At 51.4% G+C, this 21,513-nt stretch overlaps 1 protein-coding gene across 6 annotated transcripts in view; it reads right to left on the minus strand.

Annotated features, from left to right (window-relative positions):
* Positions 1–21,513, minus strand: part of Tbc1d22a (TBC1 domain family member 22A) — a 315,829-nt gene that overhangs the window by 194,276 nt on the left and 100,040 nt on the right. For all 6 annotated transcript variants that reach the window (XM_027954562.2, XM_027954560.2, XM_027954561.2 and 3 more), the window contains exons 5-7: positions 17,773–17,843; positions 8,956–9,084; positions 5,820–5,882 (exon numbers count right to left, since the gene is read on the minus strand). In XM_027954562.2, the coding sequence (XP_027810363.2) occupies positions 5,820–5,882; positions 8,956–9,084; positions 17,773–17,843 (263 nt within the window). The remainder of the gene's footprint in view (positions 1–5,819; positions 5,883–8,955; positions 9,085–17,772; positions 17,844–21,513) is intronic.

A 21,513-nucleotide genomic window follows, 5' to 3' on the forward strand; every position in this document is an offset into this window, starting at 1 on the left:
GCTCCGCTCCTGGAACAAGGTCTAGGGGCACCCTCCAGGTCAAGACGAGGCCACTCAGGGGTCTGGAGAAGCCCTAGAGCAGAAGGACGGGACCTCAAAGTCACCAGCACTCCACTTCCCAAGGTGGCGGCACAGGTTCGGAAAGGACACTGAGAATTTTTCTTTGAATCAGAGGGTGGGTACCACACAGGCTTCTGTGCTGATGTTGCTCACAGCGAGAGCAGAGAGAAACGGAAGGGAAGACTTGTCCATCAAACCCCAAAATATTTACAGAAGAGTTAATGAATCGCTTACAAGGCAAGTTCCAGTTCCTGGGCTCTCACAAACATACCATCAATTCTGAAGAAAAAACAAAGATAATCATGACACCAAACAGTGACCAGACATCACAAGAGGGACCCAGCCTCCACTTACCAGCTGTGGGGCTCTCGATTGCACCTCACCCCAGCATAACTACAGGACTCCCACAAGGAAAGGACAATGCCTGGGGGCCTATCGGGCACCGCAGTGGGCACCAGGGAGATGCTGGTAAGGAGAAGGGACCAACTCTGGCTCCTGGAGATGGCAGGCTACAGGGGAGAGACCCAAGCTCTCAGGGAAGGTCAGAGGCACAGCAGGTCATCCATACTCATAGACTGATCCATTGCTTAGTGCTCAGGTGGAGAACCCCGGACAAGGGTCCTACCCTCACAGAGCTCAAGGTCTGGCGGGAAAAGACTCAAAAATAAGCAACCGCCCTGCACAGTGAGGTGTTGGAATAGGGAACAGGATGCTGTCGGGTCAGCAGCCATGGCAGAACAGGTGGGATGACAAGGTTAGGAAGATCTGCCACGCAGGGATCGGAAGGCAGTTCGTGCAAACACAAAAAACACACATGGACTCAGACCCAGGTCCTTGGTCCATAGAACCAGCCCACTCCCCTCTCCAAGCACACAGGGACCAGGACCCATATAGTCTGCCCCACTCCACGGAAAAGAAATCAGCTTATTATAGGTTCCCAGCCTGAGGGAGTAGTCCAGGCTGAACAGGGCTGGGCTCCATCCACGTCCGCAACCTTGACAGTGCCCCTTCCTTCACAGTGGGGACAGTGCACGACACCAGTGCTTAAGTCTGCCTGTAAACAGACCTCATGCTTCATTATCCTCCACGTCTGCTCAAACACAATGAGACGGCACTGCCCAGTGACTTGACTGGAAAAAGCACTTTATCTCTGTGGTTTATAAAATGGCTCTAAGAAGCAGCTAGCCAGAGAGCAGATGATAGGTTCAACACAGAGGAAAAGTCACTGAGCAAATGATTAACTCATCAGCTGCAAAGGCCCAGCTGCCATGTTTGAATGTGGTTCTAACAAACTCCTTGTGCTGACCGCAATAGCTCAATGTCACACGTTGGAATCTTGGAATCGTGCTTCTCAATGTCAGACAGAGTTTGTTCAACACTAAACAGGGAACAAAAACCACGAGTTGGCCAGAAAGTAACCAATTTTACTTTCAAGTAACAATATTAGCTGAAAAGACTACTCACTAATTTATATAAAATCCCTGAGTCCCCCTCAAGGTGCTCCTGATGCTCTGCACTCAGGACACATGAGGGTGGAGACCTGCAGGCCCTGCACCCTGGAGCCACACACAGGAGGAGGAGACACCAGCTGAACAAGGCAGCGCACTGGCACCATGATGAGCACGTGCCATAGACAGAAGTGGGGCTGCAGTGGCTCCAGCTGGCAGGGCAGGCAGTGTCCCCGACAAGGCCACGCCTCAGGCAGAGACCAAAGGGCAGAGAAAGGGAACCGACTGGCACAAGACCCAGCAAGTCCACTCCCAGGTAAGAGGCAGGGGTGAGAGGTGACAGGGACGTAGACTTCCTCACTGAGATTTGTACATGAAGGGTTACGGCAGATTTATTTTGTAACGGACAAAAGTCGAAACAAACCCAAGTGCCACCAACTGGTGAACGGATGCACACACTGAAAGGGAAAGGAACTCTACTTAGCAATGAAAGGAAGCGAACCATGGACGCACCCCGTGGACTGAGAATGCCACCCTAGGTTAGCGAAGTCCTCAGCGTGTGTGAGTCCACTCACGTGAAATCCGTGCCTCAAGCCAGGCTCCGGTGGCACATGCCTGTCATCCCGGCAACTCAGGAGGCTAAGGCAGTAGAATCACATGTTCAAAGCCAGCCTCAGCAATTTAGCAAGGCCCTAGGCAACTCGGCAAGACCCTGTCTCTAAAAAATAAAAAAGTGCTGGGGATGTGGCTTGGTGGTTAAGTACCCCCGGAGTTCACTCCCCAGCACCAAAAAAAAAAAAGTGAAATTCCATGTCAGCAAAGCTCTGGAGACAGAAAGCGGATCAGCAGCTGCCAGGGCAGTGGGTGGAGAGAGACCTAGAGCAGAGGAACAGGAAGAAACTGTCAGGGCAGTGCAATCACCCTTCGGTGTGAGCTGGGGGTGGTTACACTCCTGCTCACAGAGGGCAACAGAACTCACTGCGCACCAACTGGCAAGTTTCACTGTGTGTAAATCAGACTTCATTAAAGCTGAAAGGAGGAAAAAGAGGAGAGGGGAAGGGGAAAGGAGGGGAGAGAGGAGAAAGGAGAAGTGGAAGAAAAGAAGAGGAGGAGAAAAAGAAGGCCAAGCAAACAACCAAATGGATGGGCAGGCTGGGAGGAATGCCCAGGCCAGAAATCCTCCTTGACCAGGTAGGGCCCAAGCTCAAGTGTGCCCATGACAACTAGAGCCAAACTTACATTTCCCTGGTTCCTGTACAGCTGAGGATCACTGTGTCACTACAAGAAGCCAGTAAGGATACTGAGCAGAAGCCCCAGGAGCAACGTATATGATTGCAAAGGGAGGCAGATGCCCTTCTCCACCCGTGTCTTACCGGACTTCCCTGCCAATAGAGTGAAATGTGATGAAGAGCACTAGGCAGCCAACTTGGACCCTGAGGTTAAAGCCAAGCAGAGAGAAAGAACCAAATCGCTGGCGAAGGGCCAGTACCGGAGACAGCGATAAACCTCTGTCTTGTGAAGCCACTCTTGTTATGGATTTGCTATCATTTTGCCGACCCGTCTAAACCTTACCATTACCATGCCAGAAATCATGATTCGACTTTGCCTACTGCCAACACAAGACCAGCATTTCAATACTTTTCCTAAAGCCTCTTGCTCACCATCCTATCTCCCCACACAAGACTGCGCTCAAGTCGCCTGGCCAGCACATCGGCCAGCACATCCACCCTGGGCCTGCCTCCCCACTAGAACCCACCTGCCCAGCTTACGTGGCCCTGCTCAGTCCTGCAGCCTGGCTGAGCACAAACCTAGGGCACTTCCATACCCCCAGAGGAGGGCACAGGAGCTGAGACCACTGCCAGGGGAGGCCTTCCAAACCTATAGGGTCGAGGCCCCAAGAGTCATGACAAGAAGCCCAGCTGACACCAAGGGGCAGTGAGGCTGGATCAACACTCAGGACAAGAAGCCTGCAAGGGAGGCACCGAGGAAGGAAGAGATACTCACAGACAATCCACGCTGTCTACTTTCATTAAAACACTTAAGCAGCAAAGCGGTCACGATCCATTCTCAGACACCAGGAGCACGCTGGGGCAAAGGACGCAGTGCTCCTGGGGAAACCCCTCTGCTCTGCGTCCTGCACTCCTGCCCTGACAACCCTGGAATTTCCTCTGACAGGCGCACCACGCCAAAGGGCCACCAACATCAAAAGTGTATTTATTAGCAAAGTCGAGATGCAAAACAAAGTATTTAAAACAATGAAAAATTCTAATTTTATTATAGAGATACCACTTAGTTTAGCAGCAAAAAATATATGATAATGTGGAATAAATCTAATAAAGCTGATGAGACTATTGAAAAAAATTTTAAACTGCATTGAAAGGCATTAAAATGGCCTAAAAGGAAACTAATATGCTCATAAAAAAGGGAAACTAAACCTCATAAAGATGCCAACTCTTCCAAACAAATCCAGAGAATCCATGCAATGCCAACCACAAATCAAAGAGACCTCAAACACAGGCACACCTTGGCAATCTGACTCCAAGGCTTGAGTGGAAGAGCAAAGAGCGAGCTGCCCCATCCCCGCCAAGGAGGAGGAAGAGGCATGTGCACCCCACCAATGCCAAGACGTCCCAAAGCCATGTCAGCTAACGGGGTGGGGCATGCAGACCTAAAGCCAGCTGAGTATAGGACAAAACAGAGGCCACAGAAGAAATCTATGTGAATGTGACAAGGACATACAGCAGAAACCATCAACACAGAGAGACAAGCTGGAGTCCACATCTGGTGCTGGAATTGACTCGTCTCATGCACACAGCTGTCGACTACAGATCAATGAAACACAGAGCTGCGAAAGGCAGAACTCCTAGATGGAAAAAAACGGGATGACATCTTTATGACGTATGTGCAGGAAAAGGCTTAGCAAAGCAGGTCAGTGACAGGTTCAACCCCAGGGAAAGTAAGAGCTTCCCAGCATCATCTGCCCACAAGAACAAAGTGAGACATGGCCAACACGGAGGAAGGTATCTGCAATAGAAACCTGCAATGAGGGGTCCAGACACACAAAGATCAACTGCCAGCAACAAATTAGGCCAACAACCCAGAAGAAAAATAGGCAAAAACAGAACAATCATTTCCCAGAATAAGAGAACACTTGGAAACATATGGGGAGATGCCTGGCACAATTAGTAACCAGAGAAGAGAAAACCAGGAGCATGATAAGATTATCCAATAGAGAAACACATACTGAGAGGCCTGGCCACATCAAGAGTCATCAAGGGAGCCGGGCACCGTGGCACACACCTGTCATCCCAGCAGCTCAGGAAGCTGAGGCAGGAGGATAACAAGTTCAAAGCCGGCCTCAGCCACTTAATGAAAACCTGTCTCAAAATAAAATTTTTTTAAAAAAAATTGGCTGGGGATGTGCTCCATGGTTAAACACCTCTAGGATCAATCCCTGGTATCAAACAACAAACAAAAGGTCATCCAGGACCTAGAATTCCAGGAACTCCAACACTCTGCAGGTGACTCTGGTGGCAGAGGGCCCCCCCCCACCCTGCCAGGAACCATGCTGACACTCTCTTCAAAGTGTAACCGACACACACCCAACCTCACAACTGTGTGCCTCTCAAACGCCTTAGAAAAATCCTTGCCTGTGCACATTTGCATGATGGACAGGAAGGTGCCAGCAATGCTGTTCTAAAAGCACACAATTATAAACAACCACTATGTCTATCAAAAGGAAAAAGGCAAAAGAAAGTGTGGGATGTTCAAACAGCAAACATTACCCAACTAGGTACCACAGGTGGGCTGCATCCTACAAACCACCAGAGAAGGGAGCAAGCTGCAGAGCCAGGGCTGCAAAAAGAACACCAAACTCCAAAGGACACCACACTCAGTGACACGCCGCTCTCCTAGGTTGCACCTGTGAAGGAGAACGGATGTCAAGGCCAGGAGAGGGAAGAGCACGAAGAAGCAGCCCAACACCTGCAGTCAGAGGCAAGAGTGCAGACACAGTGGTCAACAGCAGCAGGCTCCAGCTCCTAGATTCAGGAGGGGTAAAGAGTTCATACCCATACAGGCATGCCTGTCACACACGTCCTTTTGTATGTGTCACTATTACACAAGAAAGACATCTTAGGAACAATGAGCCATTCCTATCAACAATTGTGCCCACCAGGCCAAATCCCCAGAAACTGGCTGCCCACACGTGCTGATGGGCTGAAGCCCCCCACATGTACCCACTGTCCTGCAAGCAGAGTGAGCATCAAGTCACAGATAGCACAGAGAAACACCCAGCCAGGCTCCTCTTACCTCCGTCACCTTGGGCTGCAGGATCAGTGCTTCTGGGCTCATCCGTGGGATGTCTATGTGGATCTGGAGGTGCAGGAGAAAGACAGGCTTACTTTGGAGGACCACAGACATCACCATCAACATTATATCATGATTAAAGGTGCCGTGCTCAGAGACTCAGCCACCTGGCCTCTTCATCTGCCCTCTGCAAGGGTGTTAGCTCGGCACTGCCGAGTCTTCCCTCTAAGGGTGCTATCCAGAGTTGCTGAGTCCTCCAGAGGGGAGGAAGTCAAAAGCTCATTCCACCTGACCAGGGCACATCCAGTCCAGAGGATGGACTTGCCCGACTCCTGCCCAACTCACATCAGAAGCTGCGTGAGCAGGAACAGAGCAGGCCTCAGCTCTTAAGTAACATGATCCATAGCAATTAGTAAACATTGATTTTCAGTGTCTGACACAGAGTGATTCAAGTGTATCAATAGTGTGCAGACTTCAGCTGCGATAGCCCTTTTCTGGAACCTAGGCCACATTTTCCTCCTCTTCACAAGGTCCTTGGGGAATCTAGGACATTTTCAAGGGAAGCATTTGGAAGTCTCTGCCAGTGTCGGAGTCCTGCCTGGTCACCATCTGACCAAAGTCGCAGCAACATGCCTGACACTGAAGAGAAGGATGCTGCGGGTTCAAGAAGCCACCAGACAGGAACACTTAGCAGAGCTGGTGTCATCGACTGGCTCCAGCATCCCACATCAGCCTCCAGCCATCACTCCTGTCTCGCCAGGGTAAAAGAGGGAAGGCGCGCACGTCCTACACAGAGCGATCCCACTGCTGAGCTGCACTCCAGCCTTCCTGCCCAGGCCCGCAGAGGGTGCCAGCATGCTGGAGCCTGGGCATCACTGACTGGCCTGTGCCCTGCATACACCATTCAGGCTCTAGGTTCTGCCTCTTCCGGTGGGCTGGCTCCACGCCCTTCAGGAGGTGACTGGTAAAGATCAACATCGAGCTGAGAGGCCATGAGTCAGTGACACACAGGAAGAGACGTGTAGACAGCAGCACCGGGAGGGGACAGTCCACACAGAGGAGCAGCTGGCCACACACAGGGCCCAGGTGTGGGCAGAGACAAGGGCCACTAGGCCTGCTGGCGGGGCAGCCCAAGGGCCATCCTCAGTGCATTGCTCCTGGCATGGCAGTCCTGTGGTCATCCCTGGAAGGAGCTCCACAGGCTCCTACGGGACAGAAACCAGGTCTGGCCTGCCTCTGCGTGCCCAGGGCCAGCAAGGCCCACCTTCCTGTGGGCCACCAGCAGCAGTGCATACATCAGACCCCATACCCTGCCCATGCTAGAGGAGGGAACCCCACAAAGCAGGTGGACGGGCTGCGTGCGCCCTTCCATCCCCCGCCCACTCCCCACAAGCAAAGGCTGGGCAAGCGGTGGGGGCTGCAGAGCTGAGCAGGGAGGGAGAGGCACACAGGTGGACTTTTCAGTCTGACCAGTGCCAGGTGGCCGTGACACACACTAGCAGACCTTGGACGTGCCAGGCCACCACTTCCTGCTGCCCTGCTGAAGCAGGAAGGCAGGCCATGGCACCCACAGGCTGCAGCACCAAGAGTCACCCGTCATCCGGGCAACAGAGAAGACAGGACAACCTGCCACACCACACAGTGCTGCTCCCTGTCTATTAATGGGGAAAAGTTTGGGGAATTCAAAATAATAAGGGGTCTTTCATTATCTAACACAGCAAATAAGCAACGATGCGTGCGACCAACATTCCCTTCCATGCTCACAACAAACCCGCCTGGTAAGTCCTGCAAGGACAGGCCACTGGCACTCTTTATGATTCTTTTTCTTGAATAAAAATACAATGAAAACATGATCAGAACAATACCAACTTTATCCATTTCCTAAAACCAGGGAAGCTGAAAAATGAACCAGGAATCCCCTGCCCAACACAATCTGTATTCAGTCAGCAACTCAAGAGTCACTGAGTAGAAGCCCAGAGTGGCCAAGAGCGACTAGAATGAGCAGGCAGTGCGGGTGCACAGGAGGGGCTGGTAGTGACTCCCTGCTCGGCCTCCAGGGCCTCACTCTTCAGCCATAGCCCCTCCCCGGCCTCCACCATCCTGTTCATGTGGGGATGCTCCCCAAGAATCCACTCAGCCTTAGAACCTTGACTGAGGCCAGGCCTGTCTTCAAATGGTTCTGATGATCCACACCACACTGGTGAGAGACATAGGTATCACTCTTGTGCCAGGAGAGACACAGCCCAGCTCCACCAGCCAGGAGTGGCCTCAGGGAGACCAGGCCTTGACCACAGGCTCAGACAATGGAACCAACTGAGGACTGCCATTCTGAACTTCCACATTTTACAAAAAGAGTAAGAATTATAAAGTCCTCAAACAGCCATTCTGACAGCAAATTCCAGATGTGCTGTGAATTATAAATCAATGTTAAATGTTTTCCCATGATGCATATCATCCAAGAACTGACTGCACAAAAAAAAATGTAATTATACCCATTTTTTTATCAAACTAAATAGCAAAATGATAAACTGGCTACACTTTTGGATGTGCACTAAACTGTGCACCCCAGCCCCTGCAATTAATATACCTGATTATTTAATATGGCTGATTAATATCTCTCTCATCTGCCCATATCTCACCCTCCAGTACCACAGACAAGGGCCACTAGGCCTACTGGCGGGGCAGTAGCTCCACCCCTGACAGTGGGGTCCCTGTCTGGGCGCCACCTGGATCAGGGCCCAGTATGGCCCTTCAGGAGCAGTCTTACCTCTCAGGCAGCAGCCCACCGAGACACAAAACACCCACCATCACCCTAGGGCAGAGCTGGCAGGCACCACTATCTGGATCAAAGACTCTATTTTATGACTCCAATTAAAAACACCCTTTTTAAAAGGGCTGGGGTGTGGCTCAGAAGCAGACCACCTGCCCAGCATGCAAAGGCCCCAGTGGGTTCAATCCCCAGCACCTTTTTACTTTTGTAGCCAGAGCTGGAGCAAGCAACCCTGCCATCAGAGGAAACTGGCCATTACTGTTTTCAAGAGGCATCTGCTTATTAGAAAACAAACAAACATTTCCCCAGACAGAACGTCACCAGATCCAATGCTTCGAGGGATATGGGGAAGAAGAAAGGAGCTCCCACCTGTCTGTACGTGTCCTGGTGAGCTTCGTCATTCCTGGAGTCATAATAGTGCTCGATGAAAGCAAAATATTCTTTCTGTTTTCTCTGGAGAGTGGCAGGTCTTCGGTCCACATTGGCAGGAAGGTAACCCTGGGTGAGGAAAAGACAAACGTATACAGAAGGTTGCTATCATTGAGGGTCTCGATTAAGTGTGAGTAAAAAGACTCACATCTCAAATGGCCTTGCGCTCTGAACCTGACGCAAAAGGGAGGGACTGTGTGAAGAGCCACAGGCAGAGAGGAAGGCAATACCCTCTGTCCCTGTGAGCCCCAGCCAGTCCGCTAGCCAGGGCCGTGGCCCTGATTCATCCCCAGAGCCAGGGAAGCTCCACACCAGGATGGGCCTGAGCTCTCCTAAAGCAGGGCTGGAGGAGCCATGAGCCCTTCTCCAATGCCTCCGACACCTTGAGGAGCTAGGAGCCTGTGGGGTCTCACGCCCATATCACGCCACACCCGTGCACACACACCCGAGTGTGTGAGGAGCTGGCGCTGCGCAAATTGCACCTACTTTCCAGACTCCTGGGCTCTCAGCAGCTGCAGTCATGATACAAAAATTAGGCTGAACTCAAAATCAGCAAATGCCACGCGGTCCAAGTGGTCACAAGAGCCCTGACTCCAGGGCCAGACTGCTTGGGGTTTGATGTTCTTGGTAGCCTTTTTTCTACATCTTGGATTAACATCATTGACATACAATTTATGAAGTTAAAATGTGCCACATTTTAAATACAGTTCTGTGACTCCTCCTCCGGGCCCTGAGGGTCCCTCGGAGAGCAGCTGGGCCTGTGCGGGGCCTCCCCGGGACCTGGGCCCTGGCTCCTGCTTTCCTCTGAGGCGGGCCTGATGCAGCAGCCTCTTCCTCTGCTGTGCTGAGCGGTGCTCCACTCAGTGGCTATGCCGTGTGCCAGGACAGGTGCCTGCTGACAAGCCTTCAGCCGTTCCCTTCAGGTGCTCCTAGGAGTGAGGTCAGTCCAGGCGTCCTGGACAAGATGACTCACACCACGTTCGTAGATTTCTCATGGCTGAATACCCAGGAGTGGAGGGACTGAGCCATAATGAGATGCATGTTTAGTTTTCTGAGAAGGTGCCAGATCCCTCTCCAAAGAAGCCACACCATTGTAGCTTCTGACCAGCGAAACATGAGAATCCCAAGCGTGCCTCTCGCTGCCGTGCTTGGTGGTGATGGGTGCAGTTCTAACTTCACCTCCTTGGCGACCACCCATAGTGAACCACCTTACCAAAGTCCACTGCTGCCCCCCATGTTTGTCTCCCCGCTGACTCTCATGAGTTCTGTACTCGTTCTATACACCAGTCACCCTTCACATACATGTGTTATGAGAACACTGCCCCAGTCTGTGGCTCATCCTGTCAGATCTCAAACAGCAGAAGCTTTAAATTTTCGTGAAGTCCAGTTGACGATCTTCTCCCGTACAATCTGTGTTCCCTGTATTCTGTAAGAGGAAGATTTTCCTCTTAATTTTAAACCTTGGCCACCTCCTCTTCTTCGTTCACCGTGACCGGGCTATCGCAGTGAAACTGCTCACTCAGAGCTCATCCGCACCAGCACAAAGCATCCTCAGAGCCAATGCCAGGCTGCACCAGCCCCAAGGAAAACACACCAGCCTTCACAGCATGACTTCACAGAGAAACAGCCACAGAGTGCATGCCACTCTGCACAGACAGCTCATATTACCTGCTGAACATCTCCTGGTGCCTTATTCACACAGTGTGACAATGCTCTAGGAACCACATTTCCCTGTTTACCACCCGCACGTTCGGGTGGGAATCCAGTTCCATCAAGATAGGTCTGGGCTGGAATGAACTACACAGCTTCACCAATCCACTGGCCATAGTGACAGAGAGACTCAGAGGTAGAGAGGTGACCTAACACAGGTATAATAGCCAATCCCAGGCTATTTACTGCTACTCTGAGTCCAAGTGAATGTGCACAGTCTGGAGCTGTGGCAGCCTCCCTGCGATCACAAGGAAAACCATGAGCTGTGGGTCCACCAAGAAAAGCTGACCTGAAGGACAACAGAACACAGAATTGCCAGGCTTTGATGATAATAAGGCCAGAGCTAGAATCCAGCCACATCTCTTGGATTATGTAAGGTCACATTCCTTTCAGGTTCCTTAGGCCTTTCCCCCAGCATCTTTTCTGTATCATGAACTAGATACTCACACACACTTGTTTTAACAACAGCTGGGTCACACCACTCAAACTTGTTTCTATTAAAATACAACCGTGCGGTGCTTAACAGAGATACTCCACACAAGGTGTTTTTCAAATATGTATCTCATGGAAAGTGCGTTGTTAGGTGATTTGTCCCAGTGCACACATCACAGCATGTGCCTGCACAAACTGACATGCTTCCATGGCTCCAGGGAACTTGAGTTCACAAAACCACTGTCCTCTACATAGTCCACTGTGGGCCAGAACACTGTTCCCTGACCCAGGAGTATACCACACACAATTACAAACATGCACAAATCACCACCACTAAGTGCACCTGCGCGATGCCCCCAGGTAAAAGCCAGGCCGCTGCCCTGCCAGCACCCCAGAGCCTCCCACTCGCTGCCTGTCTGCTCCTCACATGGAGAACACTGTTTCTGCCTGGCTGTTTCTTCTCAGTTAGGTTTAAAAGCCTGAGGCAGCTGTGAGAGGAACCAGTGCACATCTTCGCACTACTGTTGCCACCACCCTGGGGACTAAACCCAGTGACGTTAGCGAACGCTGGAGGATTTCCAGTTCTTGCTGGCACAGGCTCATGCCCGTCTTTCACGGCGCAGACCATGCACTTTTATTGAGTACGCAGCTGGGAGCAGAACTATGAGGTTTGCACACCTCTGAAGGGTCACACTCCCCTCAGAAATGTGGGATTTCCCACTGTCCCATGTCCCTGCCAGCGCCTGGGGTTGCCCAGCTTTCTCACATGAGCCGCTGTGGCGGTCTGCAGCCATCTCTATTAGCAGGCAGAGTGAACCTGCACTTCCCAGAGGACTGGTGTGGCTGGCCTGTGCAGTGCATGGACAGGTGCAGTCCCCTTCCTGCTGGGCCACCGCTTCTTTTGGCTCTCTAGGCCCTGGTCCCAGTCTGCAGGCGAGCCCTGCAGAAAGCGTCCTCTCCCCCTCCCTGTGGTGTGCCTTTCACCCTGTCCTCAGTGACGTCTTCTGATGAAGAAAGTTCCTCGGGCTAACGACGCTCAATTTATTAATCTTTACGATTAGTCCTTTTCATGTCCACTGCAGGAAAATTTCCTTTTACCAAACCAACACTCCTGGCTCACAGAGTTCACTTTAAAATCAGGGTGGCTTTTCCACAACAGGGCCGGCCACCACAGCCCACTACTTCTATACATGAGACACTAAAGGGACACTGTGCATGGCAGCTATTCTGCTGCAGTGACAGTGATGCAAGCTGTGGGCGGGCCCCCTGACCCAGGCTGAGACAGCAAGACCACCCTGCTCCAAGACAGTAACCCCACAGCCCGGCCCAGGCCAGGCTCAAATCTCGCTCATTACTTCCAGCAGTCCAGTGTCCACATCAGCAACGCTGTCTCCTGAGAACACTCCTGCAAGCAAATTGGCACTCAAAGGGCTATGGGTGCCCTCAAGGTTCTTGATGCACTGTTCCCACGGAGCCCTGCTGCAGGTTGTGGTGATGGCACAGCAGGACAGCCCGGCACCAAGGAAGCTCCCCTAGGCCATAGAGGGGAGTGCTCTATACCCTCACCTGGGGAGGCGCAAGCCTTCCCACCTGGCAGCTCTGTGCTGACAGAGAGGGGTCAGCAGCACCACAAAGAGTGCAGTGCGTCACAACAGCGCCAGGACAGCATCTACACCAGCCGCCCAAGTATCACCCACTGGTCCCCACAGTCCTGGGCATGCAGAGCCCCTGGGCAGTGCCCTGACCTGCCCAGCACAGCCCTGCCCCATGGAAGGGCCCCAAATGGTGAGGGTGGGGCATTGGCAGAGCTGGTGGCAGATGCTCCTTTGTAATGTCACAGATGGCAGTCCTGGGCCTCAGCCTTCACCCACAGCCATCTTCCCCTCACGCTATTTCAGGTCTGCAGCCTCTCTCTGAGAGCAACAGTTACCTAAGACCCCTGCTCCCTGCCTGTACCACAAGGCCACAGCTAACTAAGGGGCGCCTGGCCACATGGCGCGACTCAGTCCTCCTTCAGTCCTTCTCAGGTAGAAGGTCATCCCCACTCCTCTCAGCTTAGGAGGCCACATGAACAGGCCAGAGCCCAGCCCCTGTGCTCAGCTAGGGTCGCCTGTGGGGCAAGTCATAGGCCACCGGGTAGTTATGGGGAGTGGGGTGCAGATGATCCACAGAGGATGTGAGCAAACACTCTGAGAACCACTTCCTGTGCCCCAAATTCTAACTTGACTTCGAAAACACAGATTCTGAAAGGCAAGTGCATTATCATGAGAGCACAGGCAACAAACTCCACATCCTCCTGACAGCCCATTCCTGAAGGAACATACATGAGCAAGTTGAGCCTCTCCATAATTAAGGCAGACTAGAAATTATGCAAATGAAATATATTTGAGTATGCAATGAATTCTAAATGACAGAACTACAGAAAACTTAATTGCTGTATTACCATGCTATAAAAACACTAATCATAAATGTAAAACAATGCATGCACACACTTATATCCTAAATTGTTCCAGGGACACAAAAATCCACTTGTCCCCTCCCACCATGTCCATGTGCAAACCTGCCTCAACATACAGAAAGGAGGTAAGATGACATGGAGCTGCACTTGTCATTTATAACTATCACACTCAATAGTATAAATGTTAAATGCTTAATTACTTTTCTGTTAAATGTTTCTGAAACATTTAAAAAGAGAAAAAATATGATTCTCTACAGCACTAGTGTGTGAAAAGGTGCTACACTGCTTGCATGGGATTCAAACACTAAACAGCATGACTGAAGCTTTGGAGATTCAGTGGCATGCTCCAGACAGAGCACACCTGTGACTTCCTTAAAAATACAGAAGCCATGCATTCTCTGCTGAAGCCACATTTCCATTGATTCAATAAAACTGCGCTCCTCCATGAATACCAGGATGGTGCTAATGACCAAGGCAGACATGATGAGCAAAGGTCATTCGTATGTCAGGCCTCGAAGGAGGTCATAGTCCAATACAGCTTTGGTCCCCTACCTTTCTGAAGTGGACATATGTAACTTCTTCATGATTCTTCTTGACTCCATGTGCCCCTTCAGCTCTAAGTCCTGGCAGGACTGAGTGCTTGGGGTTGACCGCTGCCACCTGGGCATGCAGAGCCTCTGGCCAGTGCCCTGGCCCTCCCAGCACAGCCCTGTCCCATGGAAGGGCCCCATGGAAGAGCAGGACTGAGTGCTTGGGATTGACCGATGCCACCCCACCCACTCAATGGCCATCCAGACAACCTGCGCAGGGCTCCCAGCCAGTCTCACTCACCTACCCCTGCTCCCCCAAACACTCCTGCACCGCCCAGCCTGGCCCTCAGCCAGGCATCACAGACCTAGTGTATGCTGTCCTCAGTGGGGCCACGTGGCTGACAGAGCCCAGCTCTCAGCCAGCTCATGCGCTCTGGTCCTGTCTTCCTCGGTGGAGTCTGGGTGCCTGGAACAGTGGTCTCTAACCCTGGACACGTGAGCAGCCCTGGGAGCCTAGGTATCAGTGTTTCCTATGCTCCTAGGTAATACTGACATGCAAACAGAATAGAAGAACCACAGGTCAAGAACCTACCAAGTTCTCCCAGACCTGACGCTTGCCCACTCTGGGGCAGGTGCACTGCAGACACCTAGCTCACAGCACGCAGGAGTTGGTGCATACCTGACACCTGGACCTAACCCAGATTCCACTGTTTCATAACCCAGATGACAGGGTCTATGACAGCTCCCAGGGAAACAGGAAGCTAGGCTGAATCCTTGGGATTCAGGGAATGACCAAGAGACAGATTGCCTGGGAAAGACCCATTCTCTAGACTTCTACAGATTCGATTTGTTTGCTAGGTTCTCCCCCCAGAACTCTCCAAAATATCCTTGTGATCCCAAATCTGCAAGAGCCCTTTCAGGCAGATATGTGAGAGCCGCTTGCTAAATCAGGAGTAACTAACATCGTTCACAGGCCCCAAATGGTGCTTAGTCTGACTGTGCCTATGGGAAGGTCAGAGGAGGTTCCTGATCAACACTGCAACAGTTCTGATCCCCTCCACCTGCCCACTGCCACAGCTAACAAGCACCCCTCAGCCACAGGGTGGGCTCCCTTCCAGGGCACCTGAATCCAGGCAGCACACTGCACCTGGGACTCATTCTCAGCAGAGGCACAACCAACACACTGGGCCTCTTGTTCCATTCTGTTAAGACCACAACTGAGGCCTTCAGCTACTCGACTCCCTTCTCAGCCCTCCTCAGTGGACCTGTCCGAACTCTAACCCCTCCCAAGACCCAGTAGGGAGCAGCCTCCCCTTGCCCCCAACACAGCTCCCCGCTGCCACACACTAGTCCAGACTGCGTGGTGAGGGCATCACCTGCTCAGGGCCCAGGGGACTGTATTCTGTTTCTGTGGGAGCCCATGTGTGTCTAGTCTGGCATGCATTGAGCACTCAATAAAGGAATAAAGGAGCAGATGCAGGTCGAGCAGTGTGCTACGGACACAGAAATAGGTCCTGCAGGAAGGGACACCCTTCTGTGCAGGAAGACTTTGGGCCAGCCTGAGGAACAAAATGGTGGCACTCCTGCTCTGCTCTACAGGCCCCAGGGCAGCCAGGACTTGATCTTTTTCCCTCCTGATATTCCCCAGCACCCAACCCAGTTCCCGGACATCCAGACCTCAGCAAATCTCCATCAAACGACTGGATGAATCAATGAAAGGACATTCCAAGGCTTCACCTTCCAGAAACAGCCTCATTACTCCGGGCTCAAATCCTTCAGGATGAAGCCCAGGCAACCTTCAGGATTTGGGGGACAATGATGCACTTCGCCTCCTCTAAGTTCCACTATCCTGGATCCCATCACCTTGCCTCCTGCTGGTACCTGAACTGGGCAGCTTGCCTCAGCCTTCGCTGTCCACCTAACCACACCCCTAAGTCTCATGAGCTCCCTGTCTCCCTCACCCAAGCCACACTGGCATGCCTCTGAGATGCCACATAGGCACCCCACTGTCCCAGAAGCCTTGCCTACATTCTTGAGAGCCTGTGCTCCTCTAGAACCATGCCCCTTCCCAACCTGACACCTACCTTGTTCTCAGCTGTCACTTCAGGCCCAAAAGAGGCCTGAGAACTATCCTGTCCATCTCTGTCCCTTCTGCCAATGAGTCTTCCCTCCCTGCACATTTCTGCAAACCTGCAGTGGCCTCAGAGCTTGCGCTGTGATGTCTCCTTGCCCAGGAGGCTGGCCCTACGCACTCACACTGACCCACCACCGGATCCCCTGCTCTTGACAGTCACTTGAGTCCTACACATCCAACAACCCGTCACCCCAGGCTGCACTGGATCTGCCCCACCACGAGGGTGCACCCCGACTTTCTCCTAGTGGAAGCTGTGTCCGAATCAGTGACAGTTAAGTAGCTGTGCCTACGAAAACCTAGGTTTTCTTTGGTCTACACTGCCCAGATTTCCGTGGACAGACCCCCACATCTACTGCCCTCCCACACCTACTGACAGGGTGCGACCACCGACATCTGCTGCTGCTGCTCCTCTGCCGACTGATGCCCAGTGCACAGCTCAAAGTATCAGGGAATCAAACCACAACCCGCACAGAGCTAAAGGACAATGCAGTATACAACAACTCCCATGACACCCCCCAGGGAGCATGTCCTTGATAAACACTAAGTGGCAATAAGGATGTTCAAGGTGGTTTCATAAGAACTTGCCACAAACTAATCTGAAGAGCTGATAACCTCTCTTGGAAGGTATTTGGAAAACTGGATATACACCTTCAAATAAAAAAGACAAAACAAAAATATAAGCAATCACAGCAGGTCTAATTTTAATTGCAAGAGAATATTTAATCAATAAATATTCACTGTTCAGAGCTGCATCTGCATTTAGGATTATGAGGTACTAAGCTGCAAATTTATTAAGACTCATTAGCAAGAAAGAGTCTTTTAAACACTGAAAGTCAGACCCAATTTAGAGTAGACACTTAGAGTTCCCTACTGACTTATCTCCAAAAACAATAAAAAAGGAAAACAGAAGGAAGCTGATTGGAAACTGCTCTGAAGCTCTGGGCAGGGCCCCGCACACACCGACTTGCTGCCTTGAGCCGGAGAAGGACGAGCAGTCCGACTGTTGCAGAAGGGCCTCAGCTCGGGCACCATGGAGCCAGCTGAGGGTGGGACACCAGTCTTCGCTCCAGAACATGAACTCCTCCTAACATCGGCTTGGAGTTGGGGTGGGGTGGGGGGGCTAATAGCATTACTAACACTTAAAAGGAAACACTCGGGGAAACCCACTGCTGTTTAGAGTTCTCAGAGCTGAATCATCTGCACCACAGATGATTCGCCACATCGCATGATGGAGCAGATGATGATGAATTTTTACAAAATGAAAATCAGAGAAAAGACATACTGCCATTCCCTCCTCGCGTCCTGCCAGCCTGGTCAACTCAACCTTCAGATTGGGCAAGGGCTGGACAATACCACCTAGCAGAGCAAAGCCCTATGCCATGTACAGCTGCAGCAGGCCTGTGGTGGACACGTGAGGGCCATGCTTCGGCCAGCTGGGCAGTGTGCCTCGGGAGGAGACGAAGTGGCTGAGCAGGCGGGCGGCAGAGACTTACTGAGAGAAGCTTCCACGTAATTGGACGAACTGGCTTAGGGATTCCGGACCAGCTCAGCTTCCGTAATTCCTCTGTTGACAAAAAAAAAGGAACAAGGAAAAACAGGGTTTACAAAGGGTCAAGACCTCCCCGTGCTTAACTATCCCACCTGTGTGCACAGGGCAGGGAGCCCGGAACCGGAGCAGGAGCAGCCCTGGGAGGGAGGAGCTCAGGGCACTGCTGTTCTCGACATGCCAGAGCAAGGGTGTCACCACTGTTCTTGGTCACACACACACGCCACTTTTATGCACTCATGTCCTGAAGAGGATGTGTTTGCAAGTCACACCTGAGCATCCCTGGAGCTGCCCTGGACAGGACAGGCCCGTCCTCCCACTGTATGGTCATTGAAGACCTGCACACCAGCCTCCTACCTCTCCTCGCCCCCTTCCCCAGCCCCACCTCACCCCAAGCTGATCCCCTTAGAGGGCTCCCTGTCTCCTCTCCCTGCCCTGTAGCACCCCACCTCTCACTTTTAGGCACCTGCACACAGTGGCTTTCTTAGTATGGTTTTGATAGAATTTGCTTCTTGGAGATAAGCTTGTTTTCGCATAGCATTAAAAAGGCATAGCCATACTGTACACAGCCAGAACAGACTGACCCTCACCAGAGACGCTTCTACAACACTCACAGATGAGGAGAGTCAGGAGCAGGAGTGGGGCCAGAGTCAGGCCAGAAACAGGGGCCTCAGCCAGGACAGAGCACTCAGGGCCACAGGTGAGGGCAACAGACATGCCAGTTCTGCATCCACATGATGCCCCTTTCACATGCCCTGAACAGCCAGAGCAGGGGGTCAATGTGCAGGTGATTCACACCTGTCCAACTCCACAGAGTCCAACACAATTGCTTCCTCCATTTAAGTTAGCAATATTCCATTAAGGTCTTCTCCTAACAGCTCAGAGCTAGGGATTAACACTAGTAATAAAAGAATCGATTACAGAAGATTTGGGCAATATAATCAACAAAATACAACGTCCTGGCATCTCATCTTTTCCCAATTACTAAAGTCTAAGTAAAGTAGGTACCAAATAATTGGGTGGCAGTTCCAGCAATGATGTGCATTCAGAGCAATCTCAGAAAATACCAAATCTTCCCCTATTCACTAAGGACACTATGAAAAACAGGAGCCTAATATCTGAACACCAATAACATAGTGTTTACCAATCATGTTCCCAGTGCCTCTCCCTTTGCACAGCCCTGGTTGTCTGATTGTGGATTATGAAGAAAGCACAGAGAACTCATTTATTAATGTTCTCTGAATCTGTCGCCTCATTAGAAGCAACTCTCAAGAAGCCAAAATCTTGAATATACAGCATGAAACGAAGTTCTAACTTGGTTGAAGCTTTAATGTTTAAAGAGAGGTGTCACATATATTATCTTATTCAATCCTAGAGCAGCCTGAGTTACCTAGCGCTGTGCACCACTGTAGTAGCCTCAGAGAGGTTAAGTGACTTGACCAAGGGCACACAGGAACTAAGTCACCTTCAATACCAGGATCTTTCCACTGCTTTAACTCCCATTCTTAAAAAGACTTTGTAACACAGACAAACCTCACTTGTGAATACGGATAAAAAGATCAAAATAAAAATCTTAGCAGATCAAAACACAGCAGGCTATCCAAAGAATAATACACATAGGCAGGATTTACTCTAAGAATGAAGGTGGTTCAACATAAGAAGTCCTGCTGCTTCACCTGGGAGCTGAAGCTGCCTGATGGGGAAAGTCGTCATTTCTAACTGGATACCCGTGACTTCCAGCCAGGGGCCACTCACCACCTTCCTAGAAGAACACCAGCTGTGCAGTGACCACTACTCCCCCCACCCAGGACAAGCTGAGCCCACCCAACCCTGCTCCAAAGGTGCCCCTGATTAGCACCTGCTGTGGCGCCAAGCCACCCTCAGCAGGGGCAGATTCCACGATGGCCTGGCACCCCATCCAAGCCCTGGGCAGAAGGTATTTTCACCAGGGGCTTCCAAGGAAGCTTCCCTTGCCCTTGGCAAGTCTCTGGAAGCAACCCCTCTGCCTTCCTCTGAAAGCTGCTGGGCTCAGACTAAGGCCCAGGACTGCTGCAACAGCTAGGACCTGATCAGCCTGAGGACAAGGCCAACAAAGAGAAGGAGGCAGAACCTCGAGAAGCCAAGATGTAGAAGTCTGAGTTCAGTAGGTGCCAGACACAAGGAATTTCCCAAGTTGACAGCTTTCCTCTGTGGGCAGCAGGAGAAATGGAAGTGTCATGGGCATGAGCTTGACAGAACCACACAGGCCCTTGTGAAAAAACAGGAGTTAGGGAAGCTGGCACCGACACCCATGAGAGACACAGCTCTGAGTCAAGCAAAGGTTTTTGACACAGAATATCTGCCAGACTGCCCTCTGCAAGGTGCAGCAGCCTAAGACCTAACAACACCAGGCCTCACGCAGAGTCACACACGGGGACATCGCCAGGCTCAGGGAGATGGAGCATTTGCAGCACACAGGCCCTGGGCCAGAGGAGCACCAGGTGACACCTAACTCGGCCCGCAGCCTGGGAGGCCTTATGCTGGGCAGCCTGTGCTCAGAGCTCACCTTCTTCCCCAGGACGGAGCAAGTGTGAGCTCAGAACCACACGACTGCCAGAAGAACGGGCAGAGGAGGTGGTACGTGGGCCATTGCACATGGTCAGGAAGGTCAGGAGGTCTCTCTGCAGAAACGGCAACTAGACAAGACCTGCAGTCCACAGCGGTCTCCTTGAGAAGCCCAATGTAGAGGGCAGCAGTACAAGAAAGACGGAGGCCAAGACATTCAGGGCAAAAAGCAAGACAACTCACAGGAGGCCGGACAGGCAGGCGGCTCGAAGGCTACAAACCAGAACGTAACCAACGGTCTGTGCCAAGCCAGTTCACACTCCAGTGGGACTCGCTGCACGTATTCTGAAACTTGACAAGTGTATCCCAAGTTCACCAAGCAGAATAGGGACATGAAAACATCCAATAAAGTTCCCAAAAAGAGGAAAGAGAGCAGCCTTGAGTAGCAGATAAAGGACTCTGTGGCAGAGCTACAGCAACTATAACTACAGGACTCTGGGAGAAGCCAAGGAAGCTGCATGAACGTTCAAAACCATACCTACACATGCAGGAGCACCGGATGCCATTCAGCCCCATCTGCCTGCTGGGCCACGAGGCAGATGTATGTTCTTTCATCTTTGTACCTTTTAGAAAGAGGAGAGGAGGCCACAGGAAGGTTCTCCAGAGTGGCTATTCCACTTCACGCTACCCACGAGTCAGGGGGCACCGACCAATGGTCTTCCACCAAGATGGATTTGTTTTCAGAAACGATACTGGGTCACTAATCCTACCAAACAAAAACTGATTTCTAAATGATTACTGTATTCCACTGCATAATTGCTGCATATTTGATGCTAAATATTTTTGCAAAAGAGGTGGGGTGCAACCATTATGCGAAGCATACTTTCTTTTTAATGTTTATTTATTTATTTTTAGTTCTCAGCGGACACAACATCTTTGTTGGTATGTGGTGCTGAGTATCGAACCCGGGCCGCACGCATGCCAGGCGAGCGCGCTACCGCTTGAGCCACATCCCCAGCCCAAGCATATTTTTTTTTAAAGTGCCAGTATTACTTAAAAATCACGAAATACTAACCTGTCTTTTGAGCAAGGCTAGGATGCGTGCAATACCTGTGACTACACATTAATGAATGGCAATGATGAT

Source organism: Marmota flaviventris, chromosome 3 (assembly GCF_047511675.1).
Source record: "Marmota flaviventris isolate mMarFla1 chromosome 3, mMarFla1.hap1, whole genome shotgun sequence".
Classification (NCBI taxonomy): domain Eukaryota; kingdom Metazoa; phylum Chordata; class Mammalia; order Rodentia; family Sciuridae; genus Marmota; species Marmota flaviventris.